General features: G+C 52.8%; 1 protein-coding gene across 3 annotated transcripts; it reads left to right on the forward strand.

The window, feature by feature from the left end:
- Nucleotides 1-1,766: 1,766 nt before the first annotated feature.
- On the forward strand, nucleotides 1,767-18,422 carry LOC142823224 (C-type lectin domain family 2 member B-like). Of its 3 annotated transcripts, none has more exons than XM_089770562.1 (7): nucleotides 1,769-2,211; nucleotides 4,631-4,723; nucleotides 6,523-6,688; nucleotides 7,129-7,212; nucleotides 13,555-13,730; nucleotides 15,083-15,186; nucleotides 16,773-18,421. In XM_089770562.1, the coding sequence occupies exons 3-7, from the start codon at nucleotides 6,580-6,582 to the stop codon at nucleotides 16,891-16,893; spliced, it is 594 nt and encodes a 197-aa protein (XP_089626688.1). In that variant the 5' UTR covers nucleotides 1,769-2,211; nucleotides 4,631-4,723; nucleotides 6,523-6,579; the 3' UTR covers nucleotides 16,894-18,421. The 3 variants fall into 3 exon arrangements, with proteins under 3 accessions (XP_089626689.1, XP_089626688.1, XP_089626690.1); XM_089770564.1 differs by having other exon boundaries at nucleotides 6,523-6,676; XM_089770563.1 differs by lacking the exon at nucleotides 4,631-4,723 and having other exon boundaries at nucleotides 1,767-2,211; nucleotides 16,773-18,422.
- Nucleotides 18,423-20,596: the final 2,174 nt, after the last annotated feature.

The following is a 20,596-nucleotide window of genomic DNA, read 5'->3' on the forward strand; positions in this document are numbered from 1 at the left end:
CTGCATCACGGTTGAGTTTATTGATGTCTCAATTTCAAAACCTCAAAGTGAGAGCTGCTTTCACAGGGAGTAGAGTGTGAGGGGAAGAAACCATTACCTGAGCGAGAGTCTGTAGGCACAGAGCAGGGATGGGGAACCTCAGCCCCGGGGACTGGATGCAGACCCTCGCTTGCCTGATCTGGCCTCCAAGGCTCAGCTCCCCTTCCCCTACCACTCCACTGCAGGGCTGGAGCACACAAACTCTCAGCTAGGGACAAGCAGGCCTCTGAAGAAAACTTCCCACTATTTACCTGGAGGAAAACAAAACTCTCTCCAGAAACTGTGATCATGATGCATTTTACAGTGGGGCAGGAGGGAAGGAGGGTTGGTTATGACTCCCCAAGAAAGCACAGCCCACGCTTGTGCAGCAGTTGTAACTGGAAGAAAATGGTGCTAATCCTACACTTGTTAATCCTCCACAGGCTGCCATCTTGCTGACATCCCTGACGAAGGTTAACAAGCAGGCCCGGGATCAGTTTTTCATGGAGAACAGACAGTGCCCTGGTCCTTACGCAGCTGAACTCTGTGCTGCCTTGGTTCCAAGGAAGATTCTACTGCTGTCTGTGCGCACGTCGATGCTCTGTTTGGACATAACACAGACTCAAGAATGGATTAGCCATCTCACAAACACACAGCTTCAGCTTGGCCAGTGCTTGTGTGGCTCCCCCTTCAATGGATGCATAGAGCAGATGATCACCCCAGATGGTACCATCTGTTCAGCCTTCCAACTCCACCCACCTGCACAGCAACACACCCTACATCCCTTCTATTGCCTCAAGATGCTGAATCTCTTCTACATAGAATTGCTGAGCGTCCTCCATAACATCAGGACTGTCTTTGCTGCCTGACTTACACGTTGTCATCACCTCTGGGCCCTCCACAATCACTTCATCAACTTGGATTTGCCACAACTATGATGGAGCGCCTGACTGTATGCCTGGGGAAGGCTTCCTCTCAGAACTACGGATGTAAGATATTGTTTATTTTAGTAATCATGTTGCCATAATAATTTTTGGTGGTTATTTTTAGCCAGTGCATGACCAGCCCCATTCCTAGAGAGAGCAGTGCGGGGTGAAAGGAGGAGCCAGCTTAAAAATCAGCTCCCTGTGCAGATCAGCTCCCACCTGCAGCCCCTGTCTGCAGGGTGCCCGAGCTCCCTGCAGGCAGAGGCTGCTCTGGCATCCCATGGATCAGGCCCACCATGGAGAGGGTCTGTTCCAGTAACCCGCCTGCTCCCCCATCCTGCTGCCTCTGATATTGCCTGCTAAGCTGTCTCTCCCTCAGGGTATGTCTACACTACCACCCTAGTTCAAACGAGGGTGGTTAATGTAGTCAATCGAAGTTGCAAATGAAGCCTGGGATTTAAATATCCTGGGCTTCATTTGCATCTTGCCGGGCGCCGCCATTTTTAAATCCCCAGTAGTTCAGACTCCGTGCCCGCGGCTACACGTGGCATGAATTTGGTAGTTCGAATTAGGCTTTCTAATTAGTTCTGAGGAGTAACGGTAGTTAGAATTAGAAAGCCTAATTCGAACTACCTACTCCGTGCCGCGTGTAGCCACGGGCCCGGAGTCCGAACTACCGGAGATTTAAAAATGGCGGCACCCAGCAAGATGCAAATGAAGCCCGGGATATTTAAATCCCAGGCTTCATTTGCAGCTTCGATTGACTACATTAACCACCCTAGTTCGAACTAGGGTGGTAGTGTAGACATACCCTCAGTGTATTGCTGATACAGAGGCAACAGCATGGAGGTAGTGCTCACGGGAGTTGGCTTTTAAGCTGGCTCCCTACCTAAGCACTGGCTCCCACCTGTGCCCCCCCCCCCAACTGCCTTTATTGGAGGAAGCATGTGGGAGGGGGGCAGGTGGCTTCACAGAACCAGCACACATGGGGAGCCACCATCAGCCTCAGCCTGGATCAATCCAGACAAGGGGTCCACTCTGACAGCACCGAGCCAGTAAGTGATGGTCCCATCAACACCCCTTCTTGTAGCCCTGCAAACGAGTAACCAATAAGCGAAGCCTTTAACCCTAAAAACTCCTCGCGCTGCTCCTCCCCTCCGCTCCTGGCTCCACGTGATTCTTTCATCCCCGGCACTGGGACACGAACAGGCTTCCTCTTTTGCGTCCGCCTCTGGCAGCGCCACGCCCGAGATCCCAGAGCGCTGGGGTAAGAGACTGCCCGGGCCAGGGCTTGGCAGGGCCGGGGGGGAAAGGGCTCCGGTCCCCGCCTGTCTGGGTTCCAAGGGAGCGGGAAAGCCGGGCTCGCTGCCTAGTTGCGGGTCCGCTAGCGGCTAATGCAGGGACCCGCCCGCTTCCGCCTCCGGCCATTGCCTGGCTGCATTGCCTGTCCTGGCGCCTCTGCCTTGCCCCTCTGCCCGGACTGCTGAATGCAGAGCGACCCAGCCCCACGTAGACCCCAGAGGGGGAGGTTTTCTGGGAGGGGGAAGCTGAGTCCCCTCCCTGTGCCCCAGGGTTGCCAGGTGTCTGGTTTTGAATCAGACAGGCCAGTATTTGAGCTTTCTGTGCGGGAAACAAATGGAGACAATGGAAATGTCGGGTATGTTCTAAATGAGATGGAATGTCCATTGTGATGTCATGTCAGGTATTTTTGTTGAAGCTATCTGGCTACACTAGTGCCCTCATGGTCAGGGGATCATGCGGCCCCCCTGGATAACTGGGGCTGGCGTGGTTGGTGGTGGTGGGAGGGCGTGAAACAGCTTGGTGGGCAGCGGAACAAAGGGAGAGAGGCGACACACACACACACAGTGCATCTACACAGCAAAGTTATTTCGGAATAACTGCGAGTGTCTACACAGCAATAGAGTTATTTCGAAATAACGGACGGATTACTCCAACTTCTGCAAACCTCATTCTATGAGAAATAACACCTGTTCCAACATAGCTATTTTAAAATAAGGTGTGTGTAGACACTCCACTTCTGCTATTTCGAAATAGCCCCTCACCAGGGCCATTCTGGGGGTATGTCTAGATGGCAGGATTTTTCCGCTTTTTTTTTGTGTGGAAAAGCGAACATGGGGAGCCCTGTATTTCTTTTGGGGAGCCCTGTATTTCTCGTTCTATGAGAAATAAGGGTTTCTCAGAAACAGGAGGCTTTTCCTCCGTTTGGCCCCATCTAGACGAGGCCAAACGGCAGAAAAGCAATCGGAAAAAGCTACACAAATTGTGGAGCACAATTTGCGTAGCTTTTTTTTAAAAAAAGGCTATACTGTAGACTTAGCCTAAATTATTCCTCCTAGGGCTCTAAATTGAGATAGCTTATTTCAAAATAGCACGTCTACACTGCAGGGAAACCTCAAAATTAGTCTGAGGCAGGCTTCCCTAATGGTGACATGCTTAACTATTCCAGAATAGCTTATTCCGAAATAAATGTGCAGTGTAGATGTAACCACAGAGCGCCTGGGGTTGGGGTTGTATTGGGAGGCAGGGCTCAGGGTGCCTGGCTCAGCTCCAGCTGTTTTCAACCTGTGGCAAGGTGAACTCTGAACTGGGATCTGTGGGTTTTGAGGTTTTGAACTGTTTTCCGGTGAGACAGAGAAATGTGAGTCTGTGTGCGTATTTTGAGTCAGTGTCAATATGGCCTTGCCGCTTGATCAGTTTCCCACTCACTGCCAAACAACACAACTCATGCCCGAGTGTGGGTAACACATTGTCTGGAAGGGTTGCAGTTCCTCCCGGAAGAGGCGCTGTAGTGTGGGGACCGGGAGATGCAGGAACTCAGCCGGAGGCTCCTCCCACACTCATGGCCTCTCTGAGAAACTGAAACTGTCAGATCAGCACGAGACCCAGGCACCTACATCTTATTCTCCTCCAGTGGAGCACCGCGGGGACGCAGGCAGAGAACTGAACTAAAGGCTGAAGCTAGTTAAATGTGTTATACAGGCTTCCCTCTGCCCCGTGCCACAAAGGATCTGAGTTGTCCCTCTCTGTGTTAAGCATTTCTAAATAAATCAGGACTCCAAAAAATGAGATTTTAAAATCGGAATTCTCCTCTTTACTTTCTGGTTTCTCAGCCTCTACCGTGGAACCAGGTCACATTTCAAACTTTTCTCTGCATCCACAAAGGCTGGAAACATCACTTCATTTTTTAAAAACTGAAAACTCAGATTCTCCCCTACCTGTTTGCCCTAAGGAGCTGGGCTTTGGAAAACACCAACTATCCTAACATCAGAGCTGGCTACAGGGAGTGAGACTTTCTCAGCCATCCAGGGGATTTAGAAACATCATGATTTCTATTACCGCAGTGCCTAGGTGACCTATGTAACTTTACAACCCTTTTGAGCCCTTTTACGTTGAAGGGAAGCTGTGCCCAAACAGTCCAGATCTCAGTTGACCAGCTGCCTCCCCTGCCACCACCACACTGACAGCTGTTTGCAGGAAGAGGGGAGGTTCTCTACACCTGTAGCTCTTTCTTGATCATATATTTTCTTAGTGGCAAAAACATCCCTACTCAACACCCTCTTCCCTTCGGGCAGCATTTCCCTTTGTGGAGCAGGGAATCACTTTGACATACAATTTCCCTTGGAATGATGTGAGGAAGATAAGGATTTTCCTTCCTTCCTGCCCAGGTGAAGGAATGAAGGTTCCATCCAGATTCTGCTAGCAAATACACAACTGGACTTGTCCAACGGTAGTTGCTATTAACCCCATCTATGCCATATGTGAGTTACTATTCAACTTTGTGACTAAAAGAGGGGTGGTTGTCTGGAGCACACAGTTTGAACCCAGCTGTGGGAGAACGCTGTGTAACCGTTAAACCACAGGCCTAGATTCTGTTCCTACAGCTGCTACTGACTGAGTGACTCTGTGGATCTGGCAGGGGGCTGGTTACCGCCTGTGCCTTAATTTAATTCTCTCTTTGATGGATGTGGGCATGCTCACCCAAATGTATTGATAATACAAGAAAGCAGGGGCAGATATATGGCACGGCAAACGGGGCGGCCGCCCCGGGCCCTGCGCTTCAGAAAGCCCCACGCATGCGCTGTGGCAAAGGGGGGGCCCCACAGAATTATGCTGCCCAGGGCCCCGCAAAACGGTCATCTGCCCCTGCAAGAAAGTATGGACGTGAGTGGTTAATCAGTGACCATCACTCTTCTCCATTCATAGATTTGGAAGAGGAAAACAAGCTTTGCCTCTCACTCTTTCTGCTTTCCTCTGTCTCTGTCGGGTATGCATGAGCAGGGCGGACCACACCCTGGGCTCTGCATGCGTCCACGTGAGTCTGGCTCCCCGCTGGCCAATTCCCTCTCCCCGCCCCCTGCCAGCCAGTTCCTCCTCCCGATTTCCCACGGCCAGCCTCGCTGCCCCTGACTTCCACCCCTGACCAGCTTGCTTCCTGCCGGCTGCCCCTCCCCCATTCTCCCCTGGCCAGCTACGCTGCCTCTGACCCCCTCCATCCTGCTTCTCTCCCAGCCAGTCCCTCCCCACTCTCACCCCCAATCAAGGGTGTCCGATTTTTTTTGCACCCTACCCCAGTGATGTACATGTCTGGGGGCTGAGTGTGTGTATGTCACTGCCCCTCCCCTCTACCCCTCCTGCCGTGGCACTCAGCTGAGTTCTGCGCTGCTCGGCCGGGCCACCGCGGGGGAGCAAGTGGCTGTTTGGGCTCCCCTGCAGCAGCCCGGCAGAGCAGCGCAGAATTCAGCTGAGTGCTACCATGGGAGGCCCGGTATGTCACTGCCCCACCTCTCTTCCCCTCCCGCTGTGGCACTCATCTAAGTTCTGTGCGCTCAGCTGGGCCACAGTGGGGGAGCAAGCAGCAACAAGCGGCCATTTGGGGTGTTGCATGAGGACCGCAGACCCCAGACGGCCGCTTGCCGCCACTTGCTCCCCCATCGTGGCCCGGCTAAGCGGTGCAGAAGTCAGTCGAGCGCCACAGTGGGAGGAGAGAGCGCCCCCTCAGAGGCAAGACTGTAATGCTACAGCGTTACAGCCTCACAGACACTGGCCTACTATATATATGATAACATTTGCAGAATTTTAAAATATTTTGCACAGAAAATTTAATTTGTTGATGCCAAATACCCTCAGGAATATGGGGTGCTGGGCAGTTTGGGGAGTGCTGAGTGGTGTGAGGGGTCTGTGGGTGGGAAGGCCTTGGGCATAGGGATTTGTGGTGATCTCTGAGTGAGGGGCCACTGGGCTGGTGGTTACTGATCATGAGGGGTTGGGTGGTACCGAGCAGGGAGGCAGTGTGGTAGGCAGACTGGCAATGCAGGGCTTGTGTTGGAGGTGCAGGTGGGAGGGAAGCGCAGGATTTGGGATGAAGGCTGCAAAATGCTGGGCTTAGGGAAACTGTGTTGGAGTAGGGGGCAGGAGTTAATGTCAAAGGGGGCACAGGATTGGAGTCCAGGGGCGGGGAAGCCCATGGCAGCCAAGGGAAATGGGGTGGGCTCCATTCCTGGGGAGGGTGGCAGGGCCACCAAAATACAAGTTTGCCAAGGGTGCCTTTTTCCCTAAGGCTGGCTCGGCCCAGCACCTGCAGCAGCATCCCCGGCCCAAGCGTGGCTGAGACACGATGGCAACAGCATCTGGGGATGTTGAGAGCCGAGTGCCGCTGCAGGCACCTCCTGCTTCAAGAGCCAGTGGACAACAGGGGATTGGAGTGGAGTCAGGTAACAGGGCAGGTAAAGGCACTGATCCCTGGCTCACACAGCGCTGGGCATGTGGCTGGGCAGGAGCTGTTTGCGCTGGTGGGTCAGACCCCCTGTGACAGCCCTGGCCCCTCTTGGCCTGGCTCCTTCTCCCCCTTCGGCTGCATGGTACCCCGGTGAGACCCCATATGCGGGGACGGGCTCTGGGCAGCGGGTTGGGGGGCCCTGCCCCTGGAACATCTCTGTGCCCTGAGCTCACTGGTCTGGTGCTGGCCTGGCTGGCAGTGTGGTGGTGGGGGGGGGGGGGGGCTGTTCTGCCAGCCCCAGCCTGCCTGCTGCCTGAGCGCCTCTCCCAGAGCATCCGGCGGGAGGTGCAAGGGACGGAATGGGGTATGTCCTAGGGCAGCCCTAGCCCTGGTGCTGTCAGTGCGATGTGGCCCCACAGCCCGGACTGACAGGGCTCTCTGTTTCAGGGCTTCGTTTTAACTACAACAAATGTACAGTCGCCTTGGGAGTCGTGTCCTTAGTTCTCCTCATCACAGTTATTGCCCTGGCAGGTGAGTTCTCAGCCCTCCCTGCCCCCTTTCTGCACATTCCCCCTTCCTCGCCCTTTCTTCCCCCGAACTGCCCCAGTCACAGCATCTCCTTCTGGCCTGCTGCCCCTGGCACTGAGGCCTCGTGGGGGATACTCCTCCCAGAGCCACCTCCTGCCCCCTCCCAGGTCCTGCCCTGGGCACTCGCTGGGAGGGTCGGGTCTGACTGTCACTAGCTCCCCCAGCCCATCTCTGAGCATGTGAGGTCCCAGTGACTTTCACTGGGCCCCAAATACAGTCACTGACACCAGACTGTGTGGATGTGTGTGCGGGGGGATGATTGACGGGGTGGGGGCAGGGTAGCAGTGAGCTGGGCCCCCTGCCTGCAGCCTGTCGTCCTGAGGTACCAGCCTGGCCTTCCTGTGTCCTTACCTCGTGCCCAGGGACGGGCTGGCAGGTGCTGCCTGTCATTGAAATGAGCAGAGATACCGCCATTAATGTTGTGTGGAACCCACCAATGAATGACCTCTGCAGTGCAAGGCCCCGCAGCGATAGTGACTCCTCCAACTCCACAGGTGGTGTGTGCTGGTGCCGAGAGTGGCTGTTGCTATTGAACATGAGCCTGGCTGTGTCTGCCCCTGGTCTGAAGAGGCGGAGGCGAGGGGCAGAGAGACTGTCAGGGGTGGGGTTTATCTCTGATCACTGGGCCCCTGGAGCAACTGGCAGAGGGGGATGAATCCAGCTCTGTCTGCACTAGGAATCCTCTGTGCTGATGTCGTGACATTGATAGTTACATTAGTGCAATTGCTCATGTGGATGTGTTGCAGTGGTGCAGAAGGGGGCTTGCCCTGGCGGTCACTGCAGTAAGTTATCAGAGACACGCAGCTCCAGCACATCTGTGTGAGGTATTCGCACTGATGCAACTGCCTCACCACCCTTACACCAACATCAGCTGCCCTCTACCGGAGGGCTGTGAGCAAAGCCAAACTTACCCACACACAGAACATGCAGCTGTGTAGGTGTGGTGTAGTGTAAGTTCCTTGCTGGCTGCTATGCATGGGCTGTGGATGACCCCCACTGGCAGCTGTCTGTAAGCACTGCCCAGCAGGGGGTGCCTTACCAGACGTGAGTCCCCCTGCATCCATACTCTTTCCCATCGCTTGCTGCCTGAAACCCTAACTGTTGTTAGGACTTGCTGTGAGCTCCCTGCTGTTCTGGCCACATGGCTCACATTCCATAAGGTGGGATCTGTGAGCCTGGGGTGCTGGGAGCCCTCAGGATACAGTGGGAGCAGATGGAGAGATGGCACCTGTCAGAGGCTTCCAGAAATGAAGGGCTCCTTGCTGTGCCCTGAACATCTTAGGCACTGCTGGAAGGGGCCCTGGGCTTGGTCTGTATATTACCACATCCAGGTCTGTCATTGGCATCTTCATCATAGTCCCATTACACCCCAGCTCTTAGGGCAGTGACAAAGCTCCTGCACTCTTGTCTGTTTCCAGCAAGTTTTTCACTGGTTTGTTAGCTGTGCCCCTGTTTTTTTCAGCTCAACTTCAACAGCTCTTCGCCATGTTTTCAGGCAGCCTCATTTTCTCTTGGAGTTCTTGGAGTTATCGTGGATAGTTCTCTGAAAACTTCCACAGTGTGCAGCGGTGGTCAAAAAGGCAACTAGGATGCTAGGAATTACTAAGAAAGGGATAGAAAATATGACACAGAATATCTTACTGCCCCTGTATAAAACTATGGTACACCCACATCTTGAATACTGTGTAAAGATGTGGTCTCCTCACCTCAAAAATGATATTTTGGCCTTGGAAAGGGTTCAGAAAAGGGCAACTAAAATGATTAGGGGTTTGGAATGGGTCTCATATGAAGAGAAGTTAAAGGGACTGGGACTTGGTAGTTTAGAAAAGAGGAGACTGAGGCGGGATATGATAGAGGTCTATAAAATCATGAGTGGTGTGGAGAGGGCGAATAAAGAAAAGTTATGTATTAGTTCCCATAATAGAAGAACTAGAGGACACCAAATGAAGTTAATGGGTAGCAGGTTTAAAACTAATAAAAGAACGTTCTTCTTCACACAGCGTGTAGTCAACTTGTGGAACTCCTTGCCAGAGGAGGCTGTGAAGGCTAGGACTATAACAGAGTTTAAAGAGAAGCTAGATAATTTCATGGAGGTTAGGTCCATAAAAGGCTGTTAGCCAGGGGATAGAATTGGTGTCCCTGACCTCTGTTTGTCAGAGGCTGGAGAAGGATGGCAGGAGACAAATCGCTTGATCATTGTCTTTGGTCCATCCTCTCTGGGGCACCTGGTGCTGGCCACTGTCGGCAGACAGGCTACTGGGCTAGATGGACCTTTGGTTTGACCCAGTACGGCCGTTCTTATGTTCTCTTGCCTTCAGGTGTCCATCTTCATGGCTGCTCGGGTGAGGGGATCAGTTTCCCTCCAAAACACATGGCCAATCCATCTCCAACACCTCCTGGCAATGTTAGTGCTCCTGTCTTCTTGACTGCACTTTATAACTAGATCTTGATTTGAAATTGTTCTGGGCCAAAAGACATGGAGGATTTTTCCGAGGAGGGCTGTATGGAATGGAGACAGTTTGGCTATGTCATACTTTCTCCCCCAGGGTATGTCTACACTACAAAGTTAGTTCGAACTAACGGACGTTAGTTCGAACTAACTTTAATAGGTGCTACACTAGCACTCCGCTAGTTCGAATTTGAATCGAACTAGCGGAGCGCTTAGTTCGAACTAGGTAAACCTCATTTTACGAGGACTAACGCCTAGTTCGAACTAGCTAGTTCGAACTAAGGGCTGTGTAGCCCTTTAGTTCAAACTAGTGGGAGGCTAGCCCTCCCCAGGTTTCCCTGGTGGCCACTCTGGCCAACACCAGGGAAACTCTATGCCCCCCTCCCGGCCCCGGACCCCTTAAAGGGGCACGGGCTGGCTACGGTGCCCGTGCCAGGTGCAAGCCTGCCAGCACCCAGCTAGCAGACCCTGCACCTGGCACGGCACAGAGCCACCCACCCGATGCCCCCCAGCCCACCCCCTCTTGCCGGGACCAGGCTGGCGGCTCCCGGGAGCTTGCCCTGGACCGCAAGAGGCGGGCACCTTCCTGGGCTAGTGCGGACATCGTGGACCTCGTCCACGATCTCCGCACTAGGCACAGGAAAGTGGCCGTCTAGGGCAGGAGAGCTGCCAGCCTGGCCACCCAGGACCAGGTGTGCATGAAAATCAAGGGGGTCCACTGAGACCCCCGACCCTGAGCCCTGAGCTTACAATGGCCGTACTGGGTCAGACCAAAGGTCTATCTAGCCCAGTAGCCTGTCTGCCAACAGCGGCCAACCCTAGGGACCCTGGAGGGGATGGACCGAAGACAATGACCAAGCCATTTGTCTCGTGCCATCCCTCTCCAGCCTTCCACAAACTTTGGGCAGGGACACCACTCCTACCCTCTGGCTAATAGGACTCCATGGACCCAACCTCCATCACTTTATCTCACTTCCCTTTAAACTCTGTTCTAGTTCTAGCCTTCACAGCCTCCTGCAGCAAGGAGTTCCACAGGTATACTATTTGCTTTGTGAAGAAGAACAACTTTCTCTTACTAGTTTGAAGCCTGCTACCCATTCCTTTCCTTTGGTGTCCTCTAGTCCTTCTTTATGGGAACTCAGGAAGAACTTTTCTGAATGCACCCTCTCCACCCAACCCCTGCTTTTAGAGACCTCTATCCTGTCCCCCCTCCGTCTCCTCTTTTCTAAGCTGAACAGTCCCAGTCTCTGTAGCCTCTCTTCATCTGGGACCTGTTCCCAACCCCTGATCATGTTAGTTGCCCTCCCCTCTCCCAGCCTTTCTCTTCCCCTCTCCCACCTCCTTTTCCCAGTCTCCCCCAGTTTTTTTTCAATAAAGACAGAGTCAATGTTGGAAGAAACGTTATCTTTATTTTGTACATCAATAAGAAGGGGGGCTAAGGAAGGGTAAGTGGAAGGAGGTGAGGGAGGAATGGGGTACGAGCCCCCGATGGGGAGGACTGGGCTGGCTCTGCGGGCTTCTGGGGGTGGAAGCTCTCCTGCAGCCCCCCAATTACTCCCTCTCCCCAGATGGCAGCCTGCGGCAAGTGCAGCCGGGCTGATGGCCGAGTGGTGTGATGTGCCCAGTGTGGGCACTCAGGGCACTCCAAGCCAGAACTTCTTTGCAAGCGGGGCACCCCTTAGAACTGTGTGTCCGGGGTGGGGGTCGGGACCCTTTAAGCGCAGCCCTCGGCTAGCCTGAGACAGTATCTCCATGCTCTAAGTCCTCCTTTTATGCCCTGCCGGCACTGCTTCCGGCCATCCTTAAGCCCTGTTCAGAGTCCACTCAATGTGGACTTGCTAGTTCGAACTAGCAAAACGCTAGTTCGAACTAGTTTTTAGTTCTAGATGCGTTAGTTCGAACTAGCTTAGTTCGAATTAACTAAATCGAACTAAGTTAGTTCGAACTAGCGCTGTAGTGTAGACGTACCCCCAGCGCCTTACGGGGTATGTATGAAATGTGAATTTGTGCCTCTCACAGCTGCAGCAGTTCCCTGGAACAAGTGATACAAATCACACACTGGGTGGCAGCAGTGAGCATCTGTTGCACTACCCACCTTGCTCAGGGCTGTAAGTTATGGTAAGAGGAAACTGAAGACCAAATTTGATAGTTTTACCCTTTAGGAGGATTTTTTGAACAAACAGGGGCTCTTGTACATTTCAAAGGAGGAATGTGGAAGTGCCTATCAACTAGTCAAGTAGTCGATGGAAATTCCATTGACTACTCGACTAGTAAAATAACATATATTTAACATCCCTACTCTGGCAAGGAGTTCCACAGGTTGTGCATTGCACGAGGGAAAACTTCCTTTTGTTTGTTTTAGACCTGCTACCTGTTCATTTCATTTGGTGACCCTAGTTCTTGTTATGGAATAAGTAAAAAACTTTTCATTCACTTTCTCCACACCTGTCATGATTTTATAGACCTCTATCATATCCCTCCTTAGACTCTTCTTTTCTAAGCTGAGAAGTCCCAGTCTTTTTAATCTCTCTTGGCAGCTGTTCCAAACCCCTAATAATTTTTTTGACCTTTTCTGAACCTTTTCCAATGCCAATATATCTTTTTTGAGATGAGACGACTACATCTGTACACAGTATTCAAGATGTGAGTATCCCATGGATTTATACAGAGGCAATAAGATGATATTGACATTATTCTCTATCCCTTTTTTATGATGCCTAACATGCACCAAAATAAAACATACACATTTAGCAGGTTGTAATTTTAAAAACCATATATCATATGCGGCATTTTGCCTAAAGCATCTTCAAGTTATGCATATTCATCAGCCAATTTTCATAAATCATTGAGGAGGCTGTGATACCAGCACCAATGCCTAAGGCTGAGAGGTTGGTCGGGTAGTGGCAGGTGTGTGGACTGGCTTAGTGACTTTTCCCCATAATTATCCTATTAACTTGCCTCTGGTTCTTCATCTGCAACTCTGCCCTTTCCAGGGGCTCTGGGTGGCCCCACAGCAGTTCTCTGATGGCCCCGAAAGGATCATACTGCAGGCAGAGCAACTGGGCCTTTGTAGCTGAGGGGGGAAGAGTCTCTACACAAGTCACACCTGGCCACGGGGGGGGGGGGGGGGGGGCACCAGTGTCAGAGGCTACTTTCCATTGCTGCAGTTCTGGCGCCTCCTTGTGGCTGATTGAAAGTTACTTCATCTGTTCAGCCTTGTGTGGTTTTGTGCCCCAGCTGCTCTCACTGTGTCCCTGCCCCCAGGCTTGGGTGATCCTTCCTGCCAGGCAAATGTCTCCTGCGAGGCATCTCCCTCACCCTGCATCTGGCCGTGCTGGGAGCTCCGGGCAGCAGGCGCTCGGCCTGGCGAAGGGCAGGGAGTTTGTTCCCACCCTCCCCTCAGCCCCCTTCTGGGCAGCCCAGTGCAGAGCAGGGGGCAGTGGCCCAGGTGAGCCACATTCCTCGGGGAACCGGCCTGGCCAACCCTGCTGAACTCGCCTCTTACCCAGCGTCGCTCTCCTGCCTGCTGCCAGCCCTGACCACAGCCACTTCCCTCTGCCACCCCCTTGCCCTGCCCACCCCCTGCTCTGACCCGCAGCCTGGCCCAGTTCTCTGACAAACAGCAGCTGCATCCTTATTGAATGTGAACCAAGACAGTGGTCCAGTGACACCAGGGACAGGTAACCCCCCTCGGGGGCTGGATTCCCAGCGTCCCCCTGGCTCCTTCACACCCTCTCAGCCCCTTTCGGGTGCAGAGGAGTCTCAGCTGTCTTAGGAGTTCTCTGCCCACTCTCAGGCAGGTCCCCCCTTACCCAGGTGTTCCTGTCTCATTTCAGCGTCGTTACCTGGGCGCTCGCCACGTGTGCCGGGCCCCGCGTGCCCGGATGACTGGGTCGGGTACCGAGGGAAATGCTACCATTTTTCCGAGGCTGAAAGGAATTGGACCGACAGCCGGAGCAACTGCTCTGCCCTGGGGGCCTCTCTGGCTCGTATTGACACCCTGAAGGAAATGGTGAGACTCTCTCATTGCACTGGCCTGGGCTCAGCGGCTGCAGGAGCAGGGCCCGGGCTTTGCCCTGTGGCTGTGGAGCAGCTGGGAGCCCAGAGCCAATGGACTTTCCAGCCCTGCATGTCTGGCCTGGCTGGGCTCAGGGCTCCTTTGGTGTCAGGTGTGACCACTCGCTCCAGTGTGGAATCGCTCCTTCTTGGCCCTCTTCATAGAAGACCATCCCTCTCCAGGGCTGGGCTGGTTCAGGTGTCTGGTGTACTTCATGAGGCGGAAAGGGGATGAAATCCCAGCTCAACTTGAAGAGCCAGAGCTCCGTCCTGGATAGGAGAAAGGGCAGCCAGCTGATGGTGGGGGATGGGATGAGAGAGTTTTTTCTCAGTCCTGGCCCCTCCCAGCATCCCCTGCTCTGATCATCTCTCTCCTTCCCTGGGGAGGGCTGGAGGGAGCCCAGCTGCCCAACAGGCGAGGGTTTCACACAGAGCCTGGCCCGGCATGGGGGGCAAGCAGTGGGAACTTGGACCCGGCAGCTCCCAAGCGCTGCCCCAGCCCTCGGGAAGTTGGGATGGGGGGAGCTGGGTTGGGCTGGGGGGGTTAATACTGAATTACCCAGCGCTGGGCAGGGGGGAGGGGCAAATCTCCAGCCACCCCCTGAGAACATTCAGACCCCTCTGTGCACCCCTGGGATTCCCACCCCAGCGCTGGGGAGCAGCAGGGTCGGGCTGTAGCCCTTGATTGAATTTAATGTTAATTGTGCTGCCTTGGGCTTATCTCTGGTGGTTACAGTCTCAATTTATCTTTATTTTTGCTCTGGATTTAGAGCCCATAGGAACTGGTCTGTGTCCCCTAGAAACACAAGGGACACACATTCTATAGACTGTTCACATGGACACTGTTGTGCAGCCTTTGTCTTGTGGCTAAGGCACATGTTAGAAACAATATTTGTGTTTACATGATTTTATCATTTAAATTTAGCCTTCCTGGCTGTACTTGCACTGTTACTACCTGTCGGCACCTCTTTCCCCCTAAGCTTTCGGGTTATTTCTCACTCAGTGTCTTAAATCATCATTTCTTGTCCTACAATAGCCAAGCTAAATTCTTGCAGGCTTCAGGCTACAGGTTCTTGCATTTCAGCTTATCTACTTATGTCTGCTCCTTAGTTCCCCGAAATACTGAGCCATGGTATCCCTTTGTAATCCTACAAATCAACTCTAATTAACCTAATCCTTTAACTTTTATAATCCTACAAGTCAGCACTAATTAACATACACTTGTATATATGTTATAACATTGATCAGTCGTAACCTCACACAATACTAAACAGGGCTCTGACACCCCCACTACTTCTGCTGTTCTAGGCTTTTATGCTGCGTTACAGTGGCAGCTCTGACTACTGGATCGGACTCTGCAGGGCCCCGGGGCAGCCCTGGAAATGGACCAATGGCACTGAATTCAACGGCCTGTGAGTCTTTTCCTCCCCTCTGTGAGCTCCCTGAGCATTGAGATCCTGGTGTCAGAGATCCCAAATTCAGCCTGACACCCCCTTCCATCAGTGCTATGGAACAGCCAGAGAGTGCTCAGGTTCTTGTATGCTCGGTGTATTAGTGATGGGTGAAGCCTTCAGATCTGTGTAGATCAGGGTTACAAACTTCACTTCAGCAGCCTCCTTCTGACAATAAAAACCACCAAACTGCCCTGTAGAGGGGGAACCAAAGCCCAGGGGCGGCCCGTGAGCCTGGGCGAGCGAGGCAGCTGCCTAGGGCGCCGCTGGCTCGGGTGCCCGATGATGACGTCATGGCCATTGACGGCTATCCAGGCAGGGGGCGCCGATTGCGCCACCCCGCCTAGGGTGCCAGCTGCTGCAGCTGGCCTCGGGCTGCTCCTGCCAAAACACTGTGGCATGCAGGGGAAAACATGCTCCGTTTTCCTTAGATATAAATGTTAAGAGAAGGTTCTTTTTCATGTGTCGTTTGCTACATTTGGGTTCAGGGATTTAGCTGAAAGCGGTGAACAGGGGGAGGGAGCAGGGAGAGGAATGATGTCCCTGGCCTCTGTTTGACTGGAAATGAGTGAAAGGGCAGGGCTCACTTGAGAATTCCCTGTTTCTGTTCTCTCCCTCTGAGGCACCTGGCACTGGCCACTGTGGGCAGACAGGACACTGGGCTGGCTGGACCTTTGATCTAACTGGGTATGGCTGTCCTTATGCTCTCTTATGTTCTGCCACCCCATGGGGTCCATGCCAGAAGAAGGCATCTGGGTGCACCATTGTCATGCCATCAGAAATCTGCTGGGGTGATTCTGGTGGGGGCTAAGTTGGCCCATCTCTGGGACAGATCATGACCCATCTGGAGCCAGAGATGAATGGTGTGAGGGGAGACCTAGCCTGCCCAGAGTAGTGCTAATCCTTCATACAGCCCAGCACCTGGCTACTGAATAAGGAGAGTGGGAGGGTTTGCATATGGGCCTTGATCCCACCCTGTAACCAGGTGGGAAGTGCTGGCCTGCAGCTCTGATGGGGAAACTCTTTGTGAGTGGCTGGGTCACACCATGGCCTCTGGGTCTGTGCTCCTGCTTCTGTGCTGCTGGTGTTTCGCTTTAGCACCCTCCTCCCTAAAGCGTGGCCTGTCCTGCCAAGAACTCAGCCTGAGAGCTGATGGGAAGTGCCTGGGGAGCCCTGGCCCCAGCTCTTCTGTGAGGCGTCACTGCTGCTCCTCACCGCATGCCCACTCTCCTGGAACCCGTGCCTGGGGCAATTTGGGGGAGAGAGTCAGCCCTGGAGGGGCCTGTCCAAACCCAGTTGTGTGGGCAGAGCAGGAACTGGGATGAGAATATCCTCCCATTATCAATGCTCCATGGAGGCCAGTTCATCTGAGACCCTTGCCTTTAGCTGGAGTGGGGGGAAGGGACTGGGAGAGGGCCCTGGGGCTGGTATGGGAAGGGGAACTGAGGTGCTGTGAATGCAGCAGCTCCGTGCATTGCGTGAGTGTTGCCCCCTGCCTGTGACCAATGGGAAATGCCCAGCTCCTATTTGTGGCTTCTGTCTTGCAGGTTTCCAATAGCAGGAGATGATGACTGCACGTATCTGGATGGGAACAGAATCAACAGCCTGCAATGCACCAGTGAGAGACGCTGGATCTGCAACAAACCTGATGTGCTTACAGAGGCATAGGAGGCTGCAGTGAAAGGGGGCAGAGAAATAACAAGATTAGCCCCAGGGAAGCCAGACTGTTACCTGTGAAACTGCTCCTGTCTAGCACTTCCAACCCAGCTTCAGATACGTTTTGCTTCTAAGAAGCACACCGTGTCTATTGAAAGTACAGTATGAAAAGCAGCATTTACATTCACCTACGGGCCAATAAAGATTGCGCATGAGTGAGGAGGTGGGCTTGGTTGGTTGTGATTCGGGGCTCCTCTGAGGCTTGGATTTCAGGACCGAATCCCAGGGTCCCATGGCAAAAGCCCCCCATTATGTCTGTAAGTTGTCATTGGAGTCTTTGGGTGTTCAGTATCATGCAACCATCATTCACCCTTGAATGGTGTTAAGCTCAGGATTTTCAACAGTTCTCCATTGATGCCCCTTGTCAGGCTACCTATCATCATCTCTTGTTTGTGTCTCACTGTTTCCAGGGTTCATCAACTCTGCAAATTTAATTCTAGCCTCAAGTATGAAGAAGGCTTCCTAATTGTCATCTTGGACATTTGTCATGGCTTAATTCTCCAACTTGGCACTTCGAGTGTGGATATGGGGGCTGGGTAGCAGAATAAACTCTGTAAGTACCTGTCTCCATACCTCCCAGAGACAAACTTGTCCAGTCACAGTTTCCCTGAGACCCAAAAGAACGACAGTTGGTTTGCTGCCCCCATCAAGTACAAGTAAAAAAATATAACATATGCCCTTTTCCAAGGAAGAGGTCACTTGAATCTGCCTCCCTGAGGCAAAGCTCTCCCCCCACTGCCCATCCCAACCTTCATTTTGCTTGGTGTTAGGAAAACAATCAGAGGGAATCCAAAGAGAACAATGGGGAACGTATAGTCATAGCTACTCTTGAGCATACACAATAGCATAACACTTCTCTGCGACAGCCCACTGGCTTTCTCTCAGGCTGTGTCTACACTACACAATTCTTCCAGAAAAAGCTACGCAAATTGCAAGCTGCAATTTGTGTTGCTTTTTCCACTTTTTTTTTTTTTTGGCAGAGGTGTGGCATGAGATAGATGTTTGGGCAAGTGGCAGCATTCAGCTTACAGTAGTCCATGCAAAAGCAGATTTCTCCATCTGCTTTGGGAATTAGGGCTACCAGAGAAGCACATATTCTCTGAAGGGCAAATTACACCCATCTCTACCATGTCCTTGATCTCCCTCTCTATAGCTGCCTTGGCCCTTTGAGGCTGTGCTGCAGGGGGCGGGGTTAACTGGTTCCATTGGTGCTTTTCGGGCTAAATAGCCAGGAAGTGATTAAGGATGTGTTGCTGCGAGCCTGGCTGCACTTTCTGTGGTCTGCCATCCGGGAGGTCCATCGGAGGGCTGTCAGTATCCAGGAGGGCCTGTGGGAGAGTTTCCACTCTGAGGAGCACTAAGAGCCTCCCTGGTCTGCCCCACTGGGGGCTTGTGCCTCATGTCCCTCCACTTCCCCCTCCTTTCCCCCCCTTCCTGATGTCAAATAAAATACACGTATTGTCATGAACACAAACTCTCTTTATTTAACAAAACGAGGGGGGGGATGAAACTCTGGTGAGACTGGGGAAAGGAGGCGGGAGAAGAGCGGGTGGGAGAGGGGAGGGGGAAGCTTGGGAGGAGGGAGCTGGAAGGGGGAAGAAGGGGGAGGGGAAGCTCAGGGCTCAGGGTTGGGGGTCTCATTGGACCAACTTGATTTTCATGCGCACCTGCTCCTGGGTTTGCATGTGGCCTGTGGTGGCCAGGTTGGCAGCTATCCTGCCATAGACGGCCGTGTTCTTCTGTCTAGTGCGGCGATCATGGATGTTGGGGGCAACTCCCCCAAACCTGAATAAGGTCCGTGATTTCCACCCTGGACAAGGAAGGCACCCACCTTCTCTGAGCCCTGGCAGGCTCCTGGGAGCTAGCAAACTGCTCCTGGGGAGCGGTGGAGGGCTGGCTGACAGTGGCTTGCTGGCTCATGTTTTGGGGCCACTGGGTCAGGGACAGGGACTGCTGGCTGTGGGCTGGCAGGCTTGGAGCTGGCACAGGCACTGTGGCTAGAGTCTGGGGACGGGGCGGGGGGAGGAAGGGAGAGTGGCCACCAGGGCACCCTGGGAAGGCTGGAGGCCCCCTATTTCAAAATAAGTGTCTACACAGCACTTATTTCAGAATAGCTATTTTGAATTTCACATTATTCCTCATGGAATGAGATTTACCAAATTCAAAATAAGTGCTCCGCTATTTCAAATTAATTTGGTTTGGCTGTGCAGATGGTAGGAAAGTTATTTTGAAATAACTTTGCTGTGTAGACATACACTTCCAGAAAGGAATCACTTTCCCCTTTACTCATCCCCACAGAAGCTCATTTCTACCGACTGTGTCTGTGTTCCAGTTCTATTTCTTGTCCATTCTGAAGCAGGGGCAGGCGGTCCATACAGGTGAACTAGGCAGTTGCCTAGGGTGCCAAGTTAAATGGGGCACCAAATGGTGGTGCAATATCATTGAGGGGTTTGGAGGTGGGGGCGCCGATTTCACGGTTCGCCTAGGGTGCCAATTGCTGGCAGCTAGTCTAGGGCCGCCCTTGTTCTCAAGGATAAAATTAATTTGTTGTCAGTATGACCTCTGTGTGACCTGGATGTTAAGTCTGGTCTTTGTAAAAAGGTACGTGCTTGGACACAGGTATACAACCAGGAGGGGATAGGTGAAACTGGTTTAAACCTGTTTTACTGGTTTGAACCTGTTGTAAGGCCTGAGAAGGGAATGTGAGGGGGTAGGTAATGATTGGAGGGAATTTGGTGCAAAGGCATGACCTGTATATGCATGCAACTGTAAGTGGTCAGTGCATGCAACATGTAAGCCAGTGCAAAAGACATTGCCTTTTGTTTGAGAAGTTGCAAAAACTTTTCCTGAGAGTATCCTGGAGATTTTTGCCCTGGAATGCATTCCTGAATAAAGCTGGTTGCTTAAGAAGGTTATCTGGAATTGATTTGGTAGGGGTTATAGGCCCCCTTCTGAACCCTCGGATTAAAATTCTCCATCAATTCCCAAGAGCTGCTACTAGAGGACACCAGACTCTGCTAAGCTTTGTCCTAAAGCACATAGCACCCAGCGGAAAGGCTTTTTCTACAGCCCTGTGACCTCCTCATCCCATTCCACATGTGATGACATGTTGTAGGCCACTCCACCAGACGTTTCCCCCTTTAAATGTCCTTTTACACCTTATAGCCGCTGGGTGCAACTTGCATGCAAATCCCTGCCCAGGCCTTGCTGTTTCAATGCAAACTCCCAGATTCTAGCAGCCTCAGTCTCTCTCCAGCCACAGACCTGCCCGGCCCTGCCCGCTGGGGAGTTTCCTTCAGTGCTTGGGCATGAGAATGGAACCAATGCTGCTTTTCCTTTCCCTGTCCTCTCCCAGGTGTGGCTGGTCTAGTGACAGTGAAGCCTAGAGAGACCCTCACATTGACTTGTGCTGGCTTGAGTATATCCATCGCTGACCGCAGCTATGCATGGAACTGGGTCCGGCGGGGTCCTGGGAAAGGGCTGGAGTGGATGGGTACATGTACCCATATAATGGAAATACACACTGCACCCCATCTTTCCAAGGCTGAGTCACCATATCTGGGCGCAAAAATGGAGAACACCATGATTAACTGGTTGGGTGGCTACCCCTCTTTGCTCCAGCTAGAGCCAGATCATAGTGAAGCTGTCCCTGCTG

This window comes from Pelodiscus sinensis, chromosome 19 (assembly GCF_052426305.1).
Source record: "Pelodiscus sinensis isolate ZL-2025 chromosome 19, ASM5242630v1, whole genome shotgun sequence".
NCBI classification, from domain to species: domain Eukaryota; kingdom Metazoa; phylum Chordata; order Testudines; family Trionychidae; genus Pelodiscus; species Pelodiscus sinensis.